The sequence below is a fragment of the Alligator sinensis genome, unplaced genomic scaffold, assembly GCF_000455745.1.
Source record: "Alligator sinensis unplaced genomic scaffold, ASM45574v1 scaffold237_1, whole genome shotgun sequence".
In the NCBI taxonomy this organism is placed as follows: domain Eukaryota; kingdom Metazoa; phylum Chordata; order Crocodylia; family Alligatoridae; genus Alligator; species Alligator sinensis.
Genome location: NW_005841849.1, coordinates 5,048,031 through 5,070,822, shown reverse-complemented (window position 1 = coordinate 5,070,822; position 22,792 = coordinate 5,048,031). Strand labels below are relative to the sequence as shown.

Genomic DNA, 22,792 nt, shown 5'->3' with positions numbered 1-22,792 from the left:
CGGGGCCAGCATAACCATACAGGCAACACAGGTGGTGCTGCTCTGAGTGGGTGGGCAGCGCGCACACTCAGCCAGGCCCTGGCTCAGTATGATGCTACTTGGGGTGGCAAAAATGGCTGTGCCAGCCCTGAGTCCTTCTTCACCTTATTGCAAGAGTGATTTGGCTGGGGAGTGAGTGGGGGAGTCTCAGCACTTGTGGCATTGTGGGTGTGGGAAGACTCAGACCACACAGAACTTTGTCCCCACAAAGAAAATCTCGGGCTCAGTTCTGTCCAAGAAAAGGGCAAAAAATCTGACAGGATTTCTTATTTTAACTGAATTGGTATACCCATCCCTTGGAGCAAATAAAAACCCTGAAACTTGCTCAAGCAGAACTCCCTGACTGTGTTATAAAAAGACAGTACTAAGTGCACACACAACTGTAATTGCCTGTGCCAAGGCCACAGGAGAGCACTGCAGACCAATGTGATGAAAGCTACAGGGAAGCAATGCAAGGCTTCATATATTTGACTTTTCCTAGTGTGCTGGCTAGTGTCTGAGAAGGAATGTATTAATCCGTACAACTATTTATGAGAATCTCAGTCCCATCTGAGAGGCAGTTACATTGCTGTGTAGCAATCCGTGGTTAGGTCTTTGAGGTAAAGATAATCCTAAATGCTCTAAACATCGAGGTCAAGTCATTTTTATTATGCATTTTGTTTACACTGTCAAGATGTGAGTTTAACAGTGCTAACAAGGATGCAAGATCAGTTAGACAGGGGTCCAGATCCTCTGGTCTAGGTAAACTGTACTTTGTGCAGATCAGAAAGGTTGGAACCCAAGGGGATTTTGATCTATCTTATAGTTTCATAGTTTCTAGGGTCTGAAGGGACCTGAACAGATCATCAAGTCTGACCCCCTGCCCTGGGCAGGAACGAGTGCTGGGAACAAGTACTGGGATCATAATAATATTGTCATCTGATATAGAAACAGAAACTGGCAAGTCAATCAGAACCACCTGATGTTGCAATTTGTGTCAAGATTACACCTACATATTACCCCACTGTCTACCTGTTTGTGGGTTAGTTTAAACTAACTTTAACAGTATCTGCTTACCTGGACACTGCCCAATTCTGTACTCCAAACTTTGCCTTTCCCTTTCTGTTCATAATACATATCCTAGTGACTCTTTTTTTTTTTTTAGCTGTAAGCTTTTCTTTGGCTGTAGTTAACCTGGTAACCTAGTTTAAATGACTGAAATATGAAACACAAAATCAAATGTAAATAATAACTCAGTAGTTGACAGTATATCATCTAGCAGTGTATCCTGCACTTCAGAAAAATATATCATGGCTCTGCTTCAGTTTGGTAAGCTTTATACTATAGGCAGTTCACAATGTCTTCTGTTGGACACTTGGTTATATATGTTGCAGGATGGGGGCTGTATGAAGCAAATGATGGTGCAAATTTTTTAAATTCTTGTGAAGAAATCGTACATTTTTCTTTTGGTACCTACCCAAGGAAGGCATAAGGTTTGTTCAGCACAGATATAAAGTGAGGTGTAACTCAAGTGTTTCCCCTAATTCAAGTCCCTTCCATGCATAAAATCCTTTAATTCCAACTGAGGTGCTACTAACTCAGGCTGTCTGGCCCTTCAGATTAGCACTAGTCAGCTGCTAACACAGCCATTCTGCAGCAGGCATACAGGCTAAAGCCATGCAAGTGGAACCCAGCCTTGGTTGTCTTCCCATAGATCCTTCTGTATTCCCAGAAAAGGCAAACAATCTCTACCACAATTTGTTTGAACTGCTCACAACCGCTTTGCTGTATCAGCAAAATCCAGTGAATTTGCTCCATCTAAGTACAGAATAACATGCATTCCCAAGAAAAGAATTTATAGCATTGCTCGCTTTACTGCAGCCCAAAGAACCAGAGGGTGTGTCCACAAAAGCCTGCAGGAATGACTACACTATGTCCCCAGCACTTTGTGGGAGGATGTTCTGGAGTGTGGACTACCCATCCATTTCCACTTACACCCACCAAACACATATATGTGGCAGTGAAGATGCCTGGGGTCCTTGTAGTTATGGGCCATAGTAGTAACTACTCTCAGGCCTCAGGTGTGGCCACAGGGGGTGCTCCCAGAATGGCCTCACTGTTTCATTTCTAGGTTTATAACATGTGAACTGGGGCAGCTGAGCAGGGTGCACTCCTGAGCTGGAGAGGGATGGTGTAGACATATTCTCAGTCCCAAAGGTGAACAAGCATAATGCCCCAATGATTGGTCTCACTCAAGTTAGCCTAATAACCACTTTGCGCATTAATGGCATGTGCCCCCAGTGGCTGGGGGCGCACGGCTATGCTGGCAGTGGTGGGAGTCCGTCAGCAGCAGCAGGAACCTGGCAGGGGTGAACGGGGAGCTCTTGCAGCCACCGGGGGCACTGTCAGTGGCAGGCAGGGGTGGGGGGGTGGCGAATGCCGACCAAGGTTCAGCAACCACCCGCAGGCACAGCCAGCAGCGGCAGCCAGCAGGGTTTGCTGACCGCTCGCAGGTGCTGCCAACACTGTCGGCAGTGCTTTTTTGCAGGGGGTGCACCGCCATGCTCACGGGGTGCACGTGCACCCACGTGCACCCCCTACGCATCGCCCCTGACTTTGAGTGCAGATCACAGGACCCATGTGCTCTTGGTATGCACCTTCCTTGCAAATGATTTTTCAAATCTTTTATAACCAACAGCTATCACATCATTCACATTATTGTAAATTGATGCAGTGCTGTGTTAAAGTTTTGAATCAAATTTGGATTATTAGGAACTGATTTTATCTAAATGATGTATTTAACATCATTGGTATTTGATCAGTTATCAGCTTATACCATGAGAGAATTCTCTGATTAAAAGTGTATGAGAAGAGAGAGATTTAATGCCAACTATTTCTGGAAACTAGTGCTATTTATATAGCAATAGTTGAAACTGATTTTAAATTATTCAGAAGTAAGTATATGTAGAAAAAAGAAAAGTCAGAAGCTCATGTTATTCTATGCTTGGATTGAGTTAAATTTTGGTGGAAGGACAAAAAATTGTGAACAGCTATTGCACCTATAGCTTTTATTTGTCATTTCGATATATTTGGCCTCCAATGCCCAATAAACATTTGAAAAAGTAGAAATACAGAAATACATACACTTGCATGCTTTTCATGCTTGGGACATTAAGTTCACAGCAGATGTTTGGAGGCTGAAATAGTGCAGAGGAGCTGAGGTGGCTGAACTCTGGGAAGAAGAGCACAAATATTTTCATAAAATCAGAATTGAGGGTGATCTAACTATCCTCTTTCACTTTGTTCCATCTTCACACATTTGCAGAATCTTCTCTTCTTTTGCACAAACAGTTGAAGAGGCACTCTTATTCATGAGAATATAGATCCTCATGTCCACCCTTCTCCTCCCCCTCACCACCAAAAACTTTTATTTGCCTGTAATTGGTATATTTAGCCATAAATACTTACATTCACATGCTCAAGAACTCATTTGAAATGGAGTGTGCACTATGTGTATTGGTATTGCATATTCGGAAGGAAGAGAATAACATTTTAAAAGCCATCAGTCTTCTCAAAAAATAAATAAATATAATTTGAGAAAAGCCAGAGAAGCACTTGAAGAGTTCCTCCAACTTTCTTCTTCTTTCACCACAAAATCTGGCTCAGATACCAACCCTGACTTGCCCATAACACCTCCTTCCCTAGTTGCAAGTCCCATGACTGCTCAATTCTCCTGCCTATACATTCATTCTTTGTATCTCCAGTTCTCCCATGTGACTGATAGCCAAAGCCCATTTTCCCTCCCCTCCCTCCTGAAATCCTCTCTGGTTCTTGTACCATTCTCCTTCCCTATATAACATTTTATTGAATCAAATAAATGATCAACAACTGCCATCCAAATCTGTCTCTTCTCCCTCTTCTCACACTTGTTTGCTAGACCCTGTGACCACTCTCCCAGCCTCCTTTTGTTTCTTAAATTCACCCATTCTCTCTCCTGGCTCTGTCAGTGAAACTGCCCTTGTCAGTACCTCCAATGACCTTTATTAGTCAAATTTCAGGGCCTCTAGTTCATTCTTATCCTTCTTGATTTCTCTTTCTTCATACTTGATACCCCATTCTTGAAATCTTTTTTTATTATTATAATTCTGATCCTTCGTTGTCCCTTGTGCACAATCTTCCTGAAAGAGAATTCTGTCTCATTCACAAATAACCCACAGCCTCAAATGTGGTGTTCAGATTATTTCATTATATGGTAAAGTGGTAAAAATCATGATAACTCAGAAAAGAGTCATATATGATGAATAGGTCAGAAATTCACCACAAATAATTTTTAAAAGGAAGTTAAATACTCTGAGTTAACCTTCTTCTGCTTGTGATATTAATGCATTTAATCCTCTCTAACAAGTACCTCCATAGAGCAGAAACTATTACTACACTCCTTTTCATCTGTAGATTTCATGATAGCATGTTAGTATCATTTGTAGTAGCTTCTAAGAGCCCCCACCATGATTCTGGACATCCTTGTGCCAGGTACTATATAAACATAGAACAAAAAGATTGATCCCCGAGCATGTGGCACTTTTCCTCATACTGTATTTCACAGATGGTTCTTATATTAAATATCACAAGTTGTTGAAAACTATATAAATTAACATTAAAAGCATATAATAAACAAAAATATTATATGAAAACCAAGTAATCCAACTTTCCCAAATATATCTCACTCTTTTTGGTGGTTTTTATTTTTAAAGTCCCAGCTCCTGGGATTCATGTGATTACAGGAGAATCTCAGCTGTTATTTTTTTAAAAAGAAAATTTCTAGCTGTCATGTTTCACACATTTTTAAAGACAACCTGTATTTTTCCCATTTGAACATCAGCAATAAACTGAATAAAATTGGCTCCAACACTGAGATGGAAATGAAGAGAAAAAAATCTGTTTTTTTCTCAGTCTCCAAGCCAGAATACAAAAGTGAGTAAATGATTAGGGTAGTCATAAAAGCCATTTGAAAAATTAAATATACATACCACTGAAGTTTATAAATTACAGAAGAATTTAAACCAGGTTGGGTCCTTTTAAAAAGAGTATAACATAATATACCAGTTTTGCACAATTAAACCTCAAGGCTAGGAACAGCATGAATTGATTCAATCTTTGCAGGTTAGTCTAACCTGCAAAGATTGAACCAATTTGCAAGTGAATAGATATTCACTTTTGATTCCAGAAATGCAGGCACATGCCTGCAGTGGCTCTGGCTAGAAGCTGGGGCGTGCTAGAACAGCCCTGCCTTCCCTTCAGCAGCAGCCGCAAGGCTGGAGGAAAGCTGCATGGTTGGAGGGCATGACTAGGCCCCGGCAGGGATTAAGTATGATAGTGGGGGCATTTAAACCCCCACTCTGGCCTGTAGAGACCCCAGACAAGGTGTAAATGGAGGGGGAGGGGAGGAAGCAGCCCTTGCCAGGCTTGTCCCCAAAGCCAGACACCAGCCAGGACAGCACCTCAGGTGAAGGGGGCTGGGGGTGGGGGGGGGATTAAACTCCCATGTCTCCAGGTGGGCACAGGACCCCAGCAGAGGTCTGCCCAGATTTCCCCCCTACCCCTGCTAGGGTGGCGGGAGGCCTGGCCAGAGCTGACCAGCATGACCCTGCTATCTACCCAGGGCTGGGGCTGTGGAGCTGAACCAAGCCAGCCTGTGGGTGCTGCTGAATGTAGGCACAGAGGAGCCAGCCCCTTCCCAGTGGGCTGCAGTTCAGGCTGGGGCTGCAGGGGCTGCATGGCTAGATTGTTCCCAGCTCCCCATGCCCAGGCCAGGCAGGGCTGTCATAGAGCTGCAACTGGCTGGGAAGGGCCTTTCAGGCCGGCTCAGAGGCATTGGCTGACCCCAAACCCAGTAGCTGCCTGATGCAGCCATGCCCGCTTTCCTGTGCAGCACCTGGCAGCTGCAGCTGCTACCGTGTCACTGGTTGCAGACTTCCCGGCACTGGGTGGGCTGTTCTGCCCCTCTTGCCTCCAGCTGCTCCTACTGTCGCCACTCCTGCTGCCACCCCTGCCCTGCCCCTACCACACTGCGCCACTCTGGGTGGGCAGGCAAGAAGCTTCAGCCCCGTGGCTTCTGCCCAGTGCATGGGGCTCCACCTCCAGCTCCTGGACAGCTTCCACCCACTCCGCCCACCTGCAGGCATTGCTCATCATGCTGGGCAGGCAGAGCAGATAGAAACTGTGCCCTGTGCAGAAGCCAGGGGGATGTTCTGTTACTGGTTTAAACCAGTTTCTGATCACTTAAATTGGTTTATGTGTAACTTCTGTCCCTAGCCCAAATGAAAAATGCCCATGAATGACATCAGAAAAACTCTCTGGGTGCTTCTGCATGTGCAATTATCATAGAGCAATAAATTCTGGCACAGTTCGTGCTGCAGTTAGTGGCTCCCAGGCTCAGCATATACATGTGCGCCCAGGACTGCAGCAATTGGAACCAAGCAGCCCCAGGCTGGCGACAGGCTTGGGGGGTTAGCCCTGAGCTCCAAGTTTCAGCATTGGGTGGTGTCAGGGCTGGCTGGGGCACAAGGGTGCTACAGTGTGGGACTAGCCAGCAGGCATCCCCCACATTGTAGCACCCTTGTGCCCTTGCCAGCCCCAGGCATTGAGGCAGTGTAATTTACTCAACTATGGGATAGTACTCCTCCCAGACAGTACTATCCTATGACAGAGTTAATTAATTTACTGTGCCCTAATATAGGCACATGGGTAGACAGTGACCCTTTATTGCTGAGCTAATTAGTGAGCTGTTCAGTAAAAGTGCATGTGTAGATGCACCCTTTGTCACCAAGACATAGAGCTAGAATTAAACTTTTAGTCCTTCTGGAAAGGTTAAAGGCAGAATTTTCTAATGTATTATTTAATGCTTGTTATGTAATGCATTAAGCAGTCATTGAGAGGAAGGCTTTTAAAAACCAATAGCCCCTCTGATAGCATTAAATCTTATCTTAGATTTTTTGTTAAGTCAGTATCAGAAAAATAAATGAATTAATACATTTAAGTCTGCCCGATTTATGGAGGCCAATCAAGTTACAATGCTGGACAGAGCCAAGTGAAAGAGGGGAATACATTTACCTGAGTGAGGTCTTAATTTAATCAGCTGGCCCAACAGACCTGAAGTCAGCAGCCTGGTATGATATAAGAGGCAGTAGAGAAATAGTGCTTTTACTGCAGTCGAAAAGGAGAATGACAGTGATAGAAAGGGAGGCTAGGCAGTGTCAGAACACACCTATTTCTGTGATTTATTCTTAATTTACTGTAATGACAGTCTGAAGGTTGTCCATTTGTCTTTAAGTGTCCTCAGAATACTGATATTTTTCTAAGCATTGACCACATTCTTTTTTCCCCTTCTGTGAACTTCACCACAAGTTGTTACTGAAAAGAAACTGTTCTTCATGGCAGAGCTGTAAGAGCATTTGCAGGTTCTAACCTTTTTCCCCTGTAAACTTGCCAACCAAAATCCCTTCTCTCAGTCAACATTGAATCAGTTCTAGAAATTATTAGCTTCTTCCAGATGAATGTTAATATTATGGTAAAGAGAGAAAAATGCATCACGTTTCTTTAACAATTTGTATTGGCAAAAGAACAATATGTATTTTCTAGTACAATAGCTCATTTCTATTATCAAGTGAATTTATTGATGGCTGTTCAAAACTACTTACTTGTAGACAATCATCTGAGATTGCATTTGCATTTCTGGAATCCTTTCCTTCTTTCCAATTCCTGCCAGGAATTGCTTCCTTGATTAAGGGTGCATGAAGTCATTACATCTAGATCAGCCCAACTAGGTTTAGGGCCATCTAAATTCCGATCTGTGCAGATATTGGGGGGCGGGGGGGTTACATCAGGCCAAAAATGGTGGGGCCCAATCTAACTTAGTTCACCTGAGCAGAAATGGGTTAACCTGATCCAGCAAACGGCTGCCTATACAAAGGCTCATTGGTGTTCTAATTAAAATGTTCCAGCAGCACTGCAATATAATATGTATTAAGCCTCCACTCCTCATCGAATGAGGTTTAGATAAAGCATCCCATAGCCATTTTTAAATGTGCTGGGGCTTAATACACATTATGCTATGGCGTTTTACTCTCTGGGAACCATTCTAAATAAAATGTCCCACCTCTGAGTACATGTATAGGCAGCCTACATTTTCAGAGTGCAGCCCTGGGGCTGGAAAAGCCCAAGCGCTTGCTTCAACCCTGGGGCTGCTCTCTTCCTACCCTGCCTCACCCTGGCCAGGCTATTTTTAGCTCCTCTCCCCACCCTGCTGGACTCACCAAACCCACTTGTGGACACACTAGTCCCCCCTCAATCCCACCCACCTCTCCCCACAGTCTAAGTTTCTTACACCAGGTTCCTGGCATGGCTCCTGGAACCAGCAAATGCTTATACATACTCCCCCCACCCCAATCTATGAAACTTGGCTTAAAGTAAGCCATTTGATCATAGACCAGGTGTGGCAAACATTTGTATGCACCTTTAGAGGTTTGATCTTAAGCTAGGACTGTTACTTAACCTGTATTACAGATCTAGGCATTTAGTCTTGTGCAGATATGCACTGCATTTCTTCACAAAAATAAATTTAAACTAGACATGAACAGTGGCTACTAATTTGTAAATTGCTTCAGGTTTTGAACCAAGGTCCCTCACCACTCAGAGAGTGCTCTACTAGTTAAACAATAGGATGTTTCAGCCTGGGTGTCTCTGCCATACCTGGTAAAGCTGTTCCACTATGTATAAGCTACTTAAATATTCATTAAAGCAGGAACTAGAACCAGTTTCCATAACCACTTGGGCATCCGATAATTCTAATTTTAGAGAACTTCAAGCACAGGGGAAATTGACAAAGACCTACCCCCAAAAATACTGTAATTTAGGATACTGCCTTCAAAGGGAGTAGGCTTTGGTTGAAAGCCAGATGAATAGCTGAACCATTGAACTATCAGGGATAGTTTTGTTATGTATTTTTAGTTTGGCCACAGCCTCAATATAGGAAGTCCTTGCACAACCTTAGTCACATTTTTCCCATCCCCATTGGGACTTGCAGCTTGCTAATGTACTGTCCAAGGTATTTTTAAAGATGCATGTATTCAATGTAGTCCTTAAGCACCCTTCACCCCAGGGAACCCCTGTAATTCCTAGCAGAATTTAAAGATACTCTCCTTCAAGGTGAATCCTCTGGGGTTTTGAGCAGAGAGGTGTCAATTGCTTTATATAAAATACCATACTTTGTATGGTAAATCAAGCATGAGGCCAGAGTAAATGTTAATGGTTAAATAAATTGTGGCTTTAAACCACAGTCCTTGAAAAGGGTAAGAGTATTGAGATACATTACACAGCAGTAACTCCTAAATGTAAGATATTTCATCCTCTACCTGAGCATGACTGACAAGTGTAGACACATAAATGTGCGCATGCTAATAGGCACCTAAGACCTCCACATCATCTAATACACAGTAATCCAAGAGGATCCATGTTTACAAGCAGAGGCCAAGCAATAAATAGCCTTTAGGAAGATATGAACCCCAAACCACACCTGAGTACATTAACTGAAACAAAATAGAGCTGTGTGCAGATGACACAGTATGATCATGGCATGTTTTCTTTTCTCGTTTTTCTTAGATATACTCAAAGAAAAGAAGACCTATCCAGACGATAGGAGTGAACCAAAACCAACTGTGAAAAAGATTGACACCACAACCACCACAACCACTGTAAAGTCATCTTCTAAACACAATGCTGGAAACATGGGCAATCAAGCCACAAGTCCCTCCCTTTCCATTATAGCAGCACTAGCAATTTTGTGGCATTATCTTTCGTAGCAGCATTATATGGCAGCAACTGTGCAAACATTTTTGTTCATTGTCATTTATACCTACAGCCTTACCCAACAGAAAACAAAGTTAAAAGGCTCTCTAGTATTATATGGTATGCTAGAATAAATCCTAAAAAAAATAGGCTGGGATTGGCTGATAGCAAGTATCAGCACTTACAATGTGTCTGAAGATGGTCCTTAATATTATCCACTCAAAACATAAAAGAGATGATTATAGGGGATCTGAATAGTTTAAATTATTGGATAGAAATAATTAAGAACACTAAAATTGTGAATTTATGTGTTGGCATTTCTCCCATTTTATTCACTGAATAATCTGACTGGCTGTTTCTGTTTGTTAGCTTCTGATAAATTCAAACAGATGATCAGTCTGTAAGCCAATATATACATTATTTCTCTAGTATGTGGCTCATAACTTATGTCTACAGTTGTAACCCATGGTCAAGTGAAGTACTGTCTGCCAGTTTGATAAAATTCCTATCTACCAGTTTGATAAGCGGTCAAGAAGATCAGAGCATGTTTGAACCTCTTGTTTTCACTCTAACTGTTTAGATTGTAGGAAGCAATATACAAAACATATGGTGTGTCTCTATATCAGTATAGTTGCCTTAACCATTTAATTTTTTTAAAACACTTATGTTTATTGAGGGGTATGGATAATGAGTTTCCCTGCCCTACCAAACTACTTTACCATATGCTCAAGCATATGTTCAAGGCTTACTGAATGAATGTCCGACAAAAGGAAACATAAGTAAACATAATAGGGTTTTATCCAGCTGGGTGCACTTGTATAACGAAAAAGGTTAATTTTGATCAAACTTATTTTTCCTGATTGGTGTTAAAAAGGAATTGAATTGTGTCAGAGAGTTGAGTTGTTTGGATTCCTCATACCTGTAAAGTGGTTACTATGGATCCCTGAAATCCAGTATGCTTCATAAACCAGGTATTATTTAATAACATTTACTGTTTTCAATTATGATAGCACAGTAATAGTAAATGTAAAATGATCTGCAAGCTAGAAAATATCTTATGTCCCACTTTGATTTGCTGTCCTGGATAGTGTCAATTCTAGATTTTATTGTGGTAAGATTTTTTTTTTTATTCAATCAACGATATATGATGAATTTTTTAAACTCTTGACAGAAAGGCACTATGATACATAGCTTCTAGTGGGTGAGAGCTAACGTATTTTCTGACAACTATGTTTATGGTGCCATCGAAAATACTATACATGCAGGACTGTATGAATACAGTGATTTAATATGATAAATATTTGAAACATTAAGATTGTTCTGTTTACTAAAGTTCATAACCAATTCATAGTTCAATGGACATTTTCATGCTGTAGACTATTTTGTACAGTTTTATAAGATTTAATGTAAAAACATTTGCCTTTGATTTTTTTTTGTAAAACATCTTTATAAATGCTTAGATTGACACAAGCCACAGATTCACAATTCAAGAGAAGGACCTCAAATCATATCAACCCAGTTTTAGTATTTTGTTGTTGACCTTGATTATAAAAGACAACCTAACTCAAGGATAGTGTCAAGTGCCAGCATAGCTATGGTGTCATGATATACAGTGACAAGAATGAGTGGCTAATATAGCGTCTTATTGTACTGATGTGTTTTCATGTGGAATTAGTGAAAGTGACTAATTGCCCTTATACTGGCCAAGCAGGGTTTTTTGGTCTTAGAAATCATGTAAGCACATACATTTATAATCAAAAGCATACAGATGTAGTCACAGGGGCTTTTGTATACAAGCTGAAAATGGTCAAGTCTTGCAGAGCAGAATTGTAAATTTTAATGCTGGAATAAGACAAAAATGAATGAGATGTTCCTAGAGCACTAACATGGAGCAATTAGTAAAATTCTGACTTCTTGATGTGTTAATGCTACTAAAATCATTAAGTTCACATCATGTTAATGAAAAATAATCTTGCTAACTTAATGAAATTTGCAGTCTTTCAATGTTCCAGAGTTCACCAATGCAACTAAGTGAATGACACCAGTCTATTCAAATATGTAATAAAAATGCCATGGTTATTCATTTTGACTTCCTTGATCTCCCTTGGAAAAGTGTATTTTTAGCCAGCAAGTGATTCCTTTTAACCCTTGGTAATTCTTTACAGATGCACAGGGCCAAATGAGATGTCTGTAATAAGAGAGAGAAACATGTCCAATAGGTACCCAAAACTGATTTAGACTCCAAAATCCAAATCATCAGCTCATGTAAATCAGCTTAGCTCCACTGAAGTTGTTCACAGATTTACAGCTGAGTATCTGGCTTCTAAGTCAATGCTGTCACATGTGGAAACATAAATCAATGTTAAAATGAGTATATCAGCACTTCAGTAGCTCTAATCTCTATACTAGATAGCAATCTAGGAATTCAAGATGGGCATTGATTCTCCCAAATTCCAGCTGTACTGTTTCAGGTTTTTTGAACATCACTGTTTCTCATTTACAGTTGGAAAGCTTGAATATCCATAATCAAGTGTAAGTTGATAAGTGTGCTTTTTGAAATTTACTCTTTAATAGGCTTTGTGATAACAGATCAGATCAAGAATTCATCTAATCCAGTACCCTTTAGCCCTGGTAGCCAGTACCAGCTTCTTCAGAGGCAGGTGCAGAAACCCTTCAGCGGCAGGTACAGGAAGTTACGGAATTCCTGGTATTTTTCTTCCTACTTTATTTTACCTATGTGTTGGTTTAGGCCCTGAAACCTGGAGGCATCTATACTTCTGCTAAACAAAAACATATGAAAAATTAAATGTTTTAATCTTTTATTTGATTTACAAATTCCACATATATTAAACAAGGGGACAGTTTGTAAGCACCATGAAAGATAACAGAACTAAAATAAGGCTACTCATACTTTAGGCTGAGAAATTAATCAGCTCACTTCATTGGATTTAATCAATATTTTAATAGACACAGATTGTTACAGGGGAGAAAGAAGGAAAGAGAAAGAGAGACTACAGAGAACTCAACATCTATTAATACTTTCCACACTAATATAACTACTCTACTGTATTTAATGCTGTAAGAGAGTAACGGTAAGCTGTAAGAGAGCGTGAAACATTCAGCATGTACATTAGAAGTATGTTGCAACTTTAGAGAGCCCAAAAGCACTAAAATGCGATGTTATGCTATATATTTTATCTAACACTTTAGAAACAGTTTTCTTCATGGGTGAATTGAGTTTATGCGTTATAAAGGAATATTCTTTCTCATGCCTCAAATTCACATTTTTAAATTAAAAAACAACTGACTATATCAAATAGAAATAAAACACAAGCAACAGCTTCTTTTAAAAGCTGGAGGCACCTTGAACACAATGATTAAAATATTTTAACTTCAGAAAGAATATTTTATATTTTCTTTGTAAGTGTAATCTAAAATGACACCCAATATAAAAACTTTCCATAATTTTTCCTGGCAATGGCAATTTTTGTTGTGGCATTTTGAATGTTCGTTGTTTCTTAAATGATCTGTTTTTAGTATTTTGCTATCCCAGTTATTGTGGAAGTAAAGATTGGTATATTGAAATCAGGCATTTGTGGGTAAAATGAGTACAGATTTTTTTTTTAATTAGTGGTGTGTACTACTTACCTTTATAGGACAAAATTGTCCTGTGAAGTATAGCCCCTCTTCAATACACTGCCAGTTTGTCTTGGGCCAGGAGGACTCACCCCTGTGTAAGAATGTGTATAGAGCCAACAGAGGACTTTGTATATTATCATTCCCTTCCTGTGGTTGTTAGTGCCTCATGGAGAAAAGTGGACTAGGTCAGGGAACAAGGAAAGGGTACAGTCATGATGCCTTCTTGCAATACTGATCCTCCATTGTGTTTTAACTGACAGAAGCTAAAGTTAGGGCTTTAGGCTACTGAAAATTAGCCTTAAGCTGCTCTAATTCAATGTAAGGAAGCCTTACAAAGACCTGGTTCTGGACTCTGAGAAGGTGCATGTTCAAGCAACTTTATACATGCCCTTTATGACTTGCATTCTGTGTAAATTAGCTGCCTCCCAGAATCTGACCCAAAATAATCAACTCTTATGTTTATTTCTGGACTCTGTTGCTAAAGTTATATCCTACTTCAAGAGACAAAGATTGTTTGGGGGGGGCAGTATCTTTTACTGGATCAGCTGCATGGTTGGGTTGAAGTTAGAGGAGCTTTCGAATACAAGGTCATTATCAAGTCATTTTGAATTATTTAGTCATTGTTTAGAGAAACATTGGGCTCATTTCTGATCATTTCATAGAATCATAAAGAAGTAGGGGTGGAAAGGACCTCCAGAGGTCATCTAGTCCAACCCCATGCCTGAAGAAGGATCATCCCTATGTAAACCATCCCATAGAAACCATAATCTAAGCACTACATAAGACTATTGTGAACCCTGAAACTACACAAATCTAACACCCTAACCTGCCACGGGTAAATCAGGAGAACCACAGCCACCAGTGTCCGTCCTGCTTCTATGAAATATTGTCAATATATGCTCTATAGATGCCATGTAGAGGGCTACACGATCAGATCTACTACAGACGAAGGCAAAACCCTCCACAGTCCATACCAATCTGACCATGGGGTTAAATTCCTTTCTGACCCAAAATACAGCAGTTGGCCCACAAAAAAGCAAGATCTTCTAGCCAGGAACCTCCATCTTTGGTCCTAGCAGGAACATTAGCACACCCCAGTCAAGGTCCCCATTCTTGGCTGTAGCCAATACCCAATGCCTCTGAGGAAGGCTTAAAAACACCCTGACACATGTCACAGAAATTGGGGGAGGGGACAAGCAATATGGCCAGAAGCATGGGTAATACCCATAATAAAAACATAGATATATCTATACCTAGATCATCCCTGACCGGTAGCTGTCATCCCCCCAGATAAGTCAACTTTTAAGGCTAAAGTCAACTTTTGAGCAATCCTTTACTTCCATTATTAAGGGAAAGTAAAAGATTGCTCAAAAGTTGACTTCAGAGCTGTGATGTGCCTCAGTCCAAAAATATCAACAGTGACGTCTCCCCAAAAATTCAAGTTTATTCCCAATAATACATACTCTGATATTTGTTCTATCAGTTTCTAAATTCTTTAATATGAATTGGGTTAACTGGTAAAACACTAAAAAATTAAAAATTATTCCTATGATAAAAGTGGGCTCTCTTAAAATTCATTTTGGCTTTAGACAAAATAGATTTCAGAGAAGTTTCTTGGAGAATCCTGCTCAAATGTATAATCTCTCTCTAAAGCTGAAATACTCTTTTTTTTTTTAATCGACCATTGTACAGCATAACCTAATGCATGCTTGTGAAAGACAAATTTTTCACATGTGAAAGACAAATTTATTGGTACAGGAAGGAGTATAGAAATAATCAGTGTGAAAGCATGTCTCCATATCATGGGGCAGGTATTTAAATCTATCTTGCCATTGCTCTGATAATTCTTGGAGAACAGCAGTGTCCCAATACTACTACAGTTCTCAGTAGAGAACACTGGATACAGAAGATGAGCTAAATTTTTGTGCTGCACCTATATAACCAAGATCAGTATCAAATCCTGAACAATATACACTATCAGGGCCTTATTGACATCAGACATATTTCTATTCTAAAGCAGCATTACATTAATTTATATATGGGATCACAGTGAACTAAAATCTACTCGTGTTTTCATGCAGTGCTGAAAGTAGTTAATTAAATAGCCAGAAACAACTGTTAATTTTTCATTTCTGTGCAGAATACTTTCGTACTACCTTGCACAATTACAGTTTGCACTTTATCATTTCAGATCTTCTTTAGTAAAGTTTCTAATACTTTGTAATTATAATATTTTCAGCTAACTTAACACCACCATAGACAATTTTTGTTGCATCATAAAAGCAATTAACATTTATTCATTTAGTCTGTTCCTGGGAATATATATATATCTACAATGGCCTTTCTGTACACCTAACTAGCACCTGTTTGAAGTACTCTACAGGTTATGGACATTTAATCTAAAAAAATAAATGCATTGCTAGTTTTATAAATTCTTAGCAAATATACACATATAAATATACTTTCAGCTAAGTATAAAACAATATTTTCACTATCTTCTGGGTTTACAAGTAAGGCTTCTAGGCTGTGATACTGAGAATGGGTACTGACAAGTTTCATGCACTTTCAAAATGGAATTAGTCAGAAAACTCTTCCATAATTGAGTACATTATATCAGATTTATAGCCTACTTTACTTTGTTATTATATGAAAGAACAGTGAGACATCAAGAACATATATTCTGATGGAATTCTTACATTTCTGTATCTGCATACACAGGAACTTATACTGGTCAGGATTATATCAAAATTATTGTTATGCAGGAGTGTTAAGAATGTTATGCTAAATTTGCAGGAACTGGATCAGACTGGTTAAATAACATAAGGAAGCATTTAGCAAAATATTTTTTTTTTATTTAGATGTCCAGGACATTTAAAAAGATTACTTTGTATTTCAAGAAAGGAGACCTAAGAGAAACTTTCCAGCATGAAGGCCAATACCAAGCATTTGCAACCACCACATTAAATGAATTCTAGGAAATTAGAGGAGTCTTGAGGCTCTCCCATGTTTTTGCAACATCACTTTATAGCAAGGGGTCAGATCCCAGGCAGTGGAAATAGTTTGGTGACTTCAATGGAACTATGCCAGTGTGCCTCATCAGAGGATCTGGCTCAAGAATATGAAATCCCTCACAGACTGTTTCAGGCACGATTCTGATCTCAGTTGTGCTATTGTAAATCAAGAGCAGCTATACTGATTATAAAATCTATCCAAAATTTTTCTACCATCCTCCCCCATATGGTATCTGAGCATTCTCCATGGAAAGTCTACAACCCCAGTCCCTCGTGGACTTAACAGAGTATCTAGCATGTTTCCAGTTTTGCAGTCAGCTTTCTGCTTAGGCTTGGTCGGGGGCTTTTTTGAGAAAGGAATGTTTTTAAGCATTGGGGACTATTAAGAAACATTCTTTTATGAGCATTGTTTATGCCGGAAAGGCTGTCTAAAGAAGAAAGGTATGTCCTAAGGACATTTAGTGCTGACTTCACCTCTGGAAAATTATTCCATAACTGGATTCCCTTCTCCCAACCACCCACATGCTTTGGCTAAGTACAGACAGTCAGAAGCCCAAGGTTAAATTGATTCAATCTTGCAAGTTAGTCTAAGCTGCATAAATTGAACCATTAAGCAAGTAAACAGACTTTTGGTTCTAGAAATGCAGCCGCATGCCTACAGTGACCCAGGCCAGAAGCCAAGGAGTTGCTAGAACATGCCTCCACGCTCTGCTTAAGCAGACAGCTTGGGCCAAGGCTAGCACACTGACCCTGCAAGGAGGGTTTTGCAGGGGAGGTGCAAAGCATCCTGGGATGTTGGGGGGCTGGGAGTTAACTTGAATCTCAAAGGGATCTGGGACAGAAGTTCAATAAACCAATTTAATCTAAATCAGTTAAGTCTGATAGATGGGCAACGGGTGCCACCTGAGTCACGTGCCCCCCCAGAGGCCAATCAGCAACCGGGGGGGGCAGTCCCCCCACAGCCAATCTCACCAACTGGGACGCTCAAGGAGCACTCCCAAAAGTGCCAGCAGCGCTCCTGGAAGTGCCAGCGGTGCTTGACCTGGTGACCCCACTTCCCAGTCGGTGCTCGCGGGGGGGGCAGGCACCGGCACTCCCACCTCCCACCCCACCCATCACCTACGTGGGGAGGGCTGCTTGTCAGGGGGTGCACTAGTGCTCTCAGGGGGTGCATGTGCACCCCTGTGCACCCCCTACGTGCCACCACTGGTCTAATACTACATTCATCCTGGTTTATCTTAAACTGCTTTTGGCCATTTTGAAAGCTATTTACATGCACTGAACTTCTGTTCTGTTCCAGATTTGAACCAGTTTCTGATCACTAATACTGCTTTATGTGTAATTTCTGTCCCTAGCCTTTTACTTGAATTCTCTGATCTGCGTTGTCCCACAGAAGCACAGTTGTAATAGTAGTTCACAGAACAAAATTCAGTGTTTGATATAGCTGGGGCTTGATTTATTGCTTTGAAACTTAGGACCAAATTTCTAAACTGGCATTAGCTCTAACTGGGAGCCAGCTGGGTCTTGTGTTCACAGCAACTTAAGCAGTGGAGAAGGCAGATAGCCAAAATCCATACCAGTTGGAGTCCATGTATCTTCACATTCAGCTGCGCATGAAATGAGTTATAATATTCTATCATGGGAGTGACAAAAAGGATGAAGTTTCCTGGTGAGCTGGAAGAGAAAGAAGATATGTTGGAAACTGATATACCTGGTTGTCCTAACTTAGCAAGGGGCCAAAAAAAAAAGAAAAGGAACTTGGGGTTTGCTGTCACTAAAGATATGGATTCCACTAACTACAATGGAATTACTCTTGATATATACAAGCATAACTGACTGGAACCTGTCAAAAAAGACCCAGCTTTTTGAGAAGGGTTTCATTTTTGTGCAAAATTGAGTCAAGTTCTTCCCACTTGACATAAAAAGGAATGCTCATCATGGACACTCTTCAATTTTTTAAATGACAATAATTGTGCCCAATAAAACGTGTATGGGCAAAATACTTAGACAAGCATCATTGATACAATATGGAAAAAAAGCAGGAAAATTACAGTAAATAAAAACATTAATTTGGCTAAAGCTTTTGTAATATGATGTCAGTGATGAACAATATGGTTGAAGCACAGTCCTAAATTACTTTCCAGTTCTCAACTGGAAAAGGTGATTGTATCAGCAATGCCACATAGAGTATTCATTGTACCTCATGTATTATGTGGGACAATACTAGTCAAAAAAGGTAACTTTTACACTAAATCTGCACCATAAAAACATTTATTGCATTTTCTGTACTCTAATCTCGAAACTAATACAGTATGAATGTTTACAATGCATTGAGGTAGAAGTTACAATAAAATTATTGCTTCTTTGTCATTTAGGTCTTCAAATAATTATTTTATGACTTCTTGGTCTTCTTTAGTTCATCTTACTTTCTGGAAATTAATAGACCATTTACATTTTATTTTACATTTATTGTATTGTGGGTATTTTAAGCTCCAAAGTAGATTATTTTGGCCCTAAGCTATATTCAAACCCTAAAAATTATTCATATCACCCAAGCACTTGTTCTATTTTCAGTATTTCTGCTTGTATTTTATTAAATAAATTCATCAACTTTCTTCAGTTTGTTTTCAGCACTGAATCTGATAAAAGAGTTTTTAAAAAGCAGTCTGGAATCATTGAACAACGAACAGAAAGGCTACTTTAAACAATTGAAATGAACTGTGTGATTTGTAAAAGACAGTCAGCTGTGTATGGTAATAAAAATAAATAATCCGCAACAGGAAAGTGTGTCCTCTATTAGAATTTTTGTAACTTTTTCTGGATATTTTTTCATCATATTTATTGTGTTACAAAGGTGATGAAAATCTAAAATAAAAAGATTTTAACCTTTCAGATCTTGCTTTGAATAAAGGATACCAAACTATAATCACTGAGAAATTCCTCTAGAAATTTTGGAAAACAGTATTTTCCTCAGTATTTGGCAAGTTTCTCTTTCTTACTGTTTATACCTGTGAGACAGAGAGAGAGAGATGCACCTACTCTAGGGAGTCTTTATATTATCCAACAGAGTGCAAGAAATTAAAACTGGGAATAATCTCACAGGACAGCTGCAAATCTCCATCCCAAACACAAATGAACAAGCAGGACTCCCGCGTCCCAAATCTCCCCTCCCACCTAAATCAGGCTTCAACATGTGCACCTGGGCAAAAGGATGGGCCTCTTAACAACTGTATCTTTTACCAGAAATTGGTCTGAAGTTTTTAAAATATAGTCCTTTGATTTTTTTGCTAGTACCAAGTCCTTGTCCTGCTTTTGTGTCAGACATTGTAAAGGAGAGAGTATACGCAGGCCATTTTCCACTTAACATTTTTGTCATGAGGCAACAATGGACTCAGTTGTTCATCTTCCTTGGAGAATAAAACCAAGCCCACTTTTTTTCCCCCCACAAATCAGCTAGCTGTTATCATTATCAGTCTTCATGAAATGACAAAGGCCAAGATGCCTGTATGATAACAGTTTTTCTTTTTTTACCTATCAGAACAGTCTCTTTGTGTGTTAACGGTGATAGGACAATGTATTTACTTTTTCTGTTGTATCTTAGTGTTTCCCTCTTGCAGCTATTCTCAAATGCATTGTACACTTGCTGTGGACCAGACCGGTGAGACTGATCTTACTTCTCAGCCAGATGCTCTTGTTATTGTGTATAACTGACTCTTCTTCTCCTATCTACCCAATTAATGTAATTCTAATTCAAATTGTTTTCTGATTCTGTGGTGATTTAAGTGGTGACTCATGAAGCATCTCTCCCCTTATCTGTCTTCACTTAAAAATGCTTCTCTTTCCAGATTGACTTATATGTAAAAGCTATATCTGGCCATGCACACAGATTTGCCTCTGACAGCTGGAAAGTTTTGCACCAAATCCAAAGGTAATTATGTTCTCACTTATTCTATGAAGCGTCTTGTAAAAAGCCTTTGAATTTGAAAGATTTCATAATTAGGCCTCTATTAAGTAGGTGTCTGCATTTGCTGAAATCCCACATTTTGAAATCCAGACTGCCTCTACTTTCTTGGCATGGATTTACAAACCAGTCCTGATACTTTGTTCTGGGCAGACACAGCTTTTCTGAATGACCGAATATGACCCCATCAGTTTGATAGTAGAGAATTTTATTGATACACAGTGGTAGCAAATAAGACTAATGCAAGCAAAGCAAGTGAAATAACTACACCATCCTACTTATTTAGATCTAGGGTTTCATAGGGAGATGGTATGTCTGGCCAGTATGCTAAGGCCACCTCGTGGTCCTGGCTTCAGTCTCTTGGTGAGCATGTCAATAGCCTGGGAGGTTGGGGGCCAATGCCAAACTGCTGCCCTGAAGATCCCTCCTTTTGTATTCTTTTTCCTGATGATTCTTCATTTCCAGGTACCAGTGATTGGCTTTCCTGTGGTTGTCATGCTGTCCATGTTCTGCCCTGTTAGCTTAGTCCTTTATTTCTTTAAAACACATTGTGTATATACACCCTAATTTGGTCATTCGCCGGTACCTTTATTTGGTCATTCCCGGTCTTCTAATTTGGCCATTCCACTAAAACCTGAGACTTTTCACCAGGTTACAGCTGGTCATTGTGACCTGATGCTAATTCTGCATGCTCTATCTTGTTATGGGTTTTCATGGAACATTGTAGTTGTTTTGCTGCCATATGTTTTCAATTTCCCTGGATGTATGTGCCTGTCTCTCTGCTAATCTTAGACCCTTGGATGCTAAAATGCTGAGAATGTGAATCTTTGCCACAAACAGACTTTAGAAACCAATTAAATCTTTCCCATTCCCCTAGACCATCATTCTAATACAAGCCAATTTCTAAAAGCAAATTTCTAAATATCATTCTGTAGCCATCAAACTTCAAAGTCTATTTTTCCTTATTATCTAAAAAATCCTTTTTTCCTTTCACTTTTGAAATTAGGATAATCTTTTTAAAAGCACGTTTCTCTCCTGATTTAATATATATTTTCCTAAAAATACACACAACACTTCAAGTGTGTTCAGAAGTCTTAGGAATTCTCCCTCATTGTAGATCCAGCTTTTTCAGCATTCATTGAAATTCTTTCAGCAGAATGGCATACCCTCCTGATATTCCTACAATAGCATGATATTATAAGTCTGAGGTTTCTGCTGGGTTTCCTATCATGGGATCAAACACATACTATACTCCTTACAATATATAGGCTTGGCTCTGTGATACACCCAGAGTATTTAAAATACAATTTTGTAAGGGAAATCCTAAAATAAAAGGTGTTAGATTTGCTTCCCCTGATATTTCTAATGGAATGCAGCTCAGGATGCAAGAAAGAGCTCTACCTTTTTTGGTTAACTATATCATATTGAGAGAAACAGTTTTACTTCTTTACTTCAAATTTTACCTTCCAGCTTTACATTATAAAAAATATAACCAATCTATCTGGAAAGAATGCTTGGTCATGTCCTTAATGATTAGGGAGAAAAAAAAATCTCTCTCAGCCTTCCAAAGACCCAATCCAAAAGGAGTTGGGCTTTCATGATGAAAAATTCATTTTATTTGTATTTACTGTCTATCCAGTAACACTCCAAGTTAACTTTAAGAAAACCATTAGGAAGGTTCTGCATTCCAAAATCAGGAGAAACCTGAACTAAACCTGCATTTAAAAACAGAAATTACTGTTTTAACTGTTTGCCTTCCCATTTTGTAGAAATAACATGTGGAAAAAGTGGGACGATATTATCCTGGACAAGTGTTTCCTGACTATTGCCAATAAATAGCCAGTAAATATTTAAGAACTTCCCAAATGCAAACTGCATAAGAAAAGACCCACAAAGGAAATTGAAAACTCATTTCTCCCAGATGGATTTTGTCTCACTTGTTCCGATGGGGTTGTCCAGGCTTGCCTCCCTGTGAAAAGTGCTGAAGCTCATCCCGCTGGGGGGGTTAGTTCACTAGAGGGGTTGTTTGTTTGGTTGGGGGGCGGCCAAGGGGCTAAAATAGCCACTTGTCCTGGGGGGAGAGCTGCCATGATCCTGCCAACCCCCCTGCAAAACCGCCAGCCCCTGACATTGCCCTGCTCTTCCCCCCCACCCCAACTTACTTCAATCAGGTTTCCAGGACTGGTGAACACCAGTAAAACCAGCCTCAAGAGCAGTTTACAGAATTGCAAGTAGTTTGGCAGCATTGGGAGGCATGCTGAGAGGTCCAGGGGGTTTGGCAAGATCAGAGAGCCTCGCTGTCCTCCCCCAAAACCCTCCC

General features: G+C 39.9%; 1 protein-coding gene across 1 annotated transcript in view; it reads left to right on the top strand.

Annotated features, from left to right (window-relative positions):
* LOC102384482 (glypican-5-like) overlaps positions 1-19,305 on the top strand; it is a 628,050-nt gene extending 608,745 nt beyond the window's left edge. The window contains exon 11 of the mRNA XM_025209865.1: positions 9,676-19,305. Coding sequence (XP_025065650.1) covers positions 9,676-9,875 — 200 coding nt within the window. The 3' untranslated portion in view covers positions 9,876-19,305. The remainder of the gene's footprint in view (positions 1-9,675) is intronic.
* Positions 19,306-22,792: the final 3,487 nt, after the last annotated feature.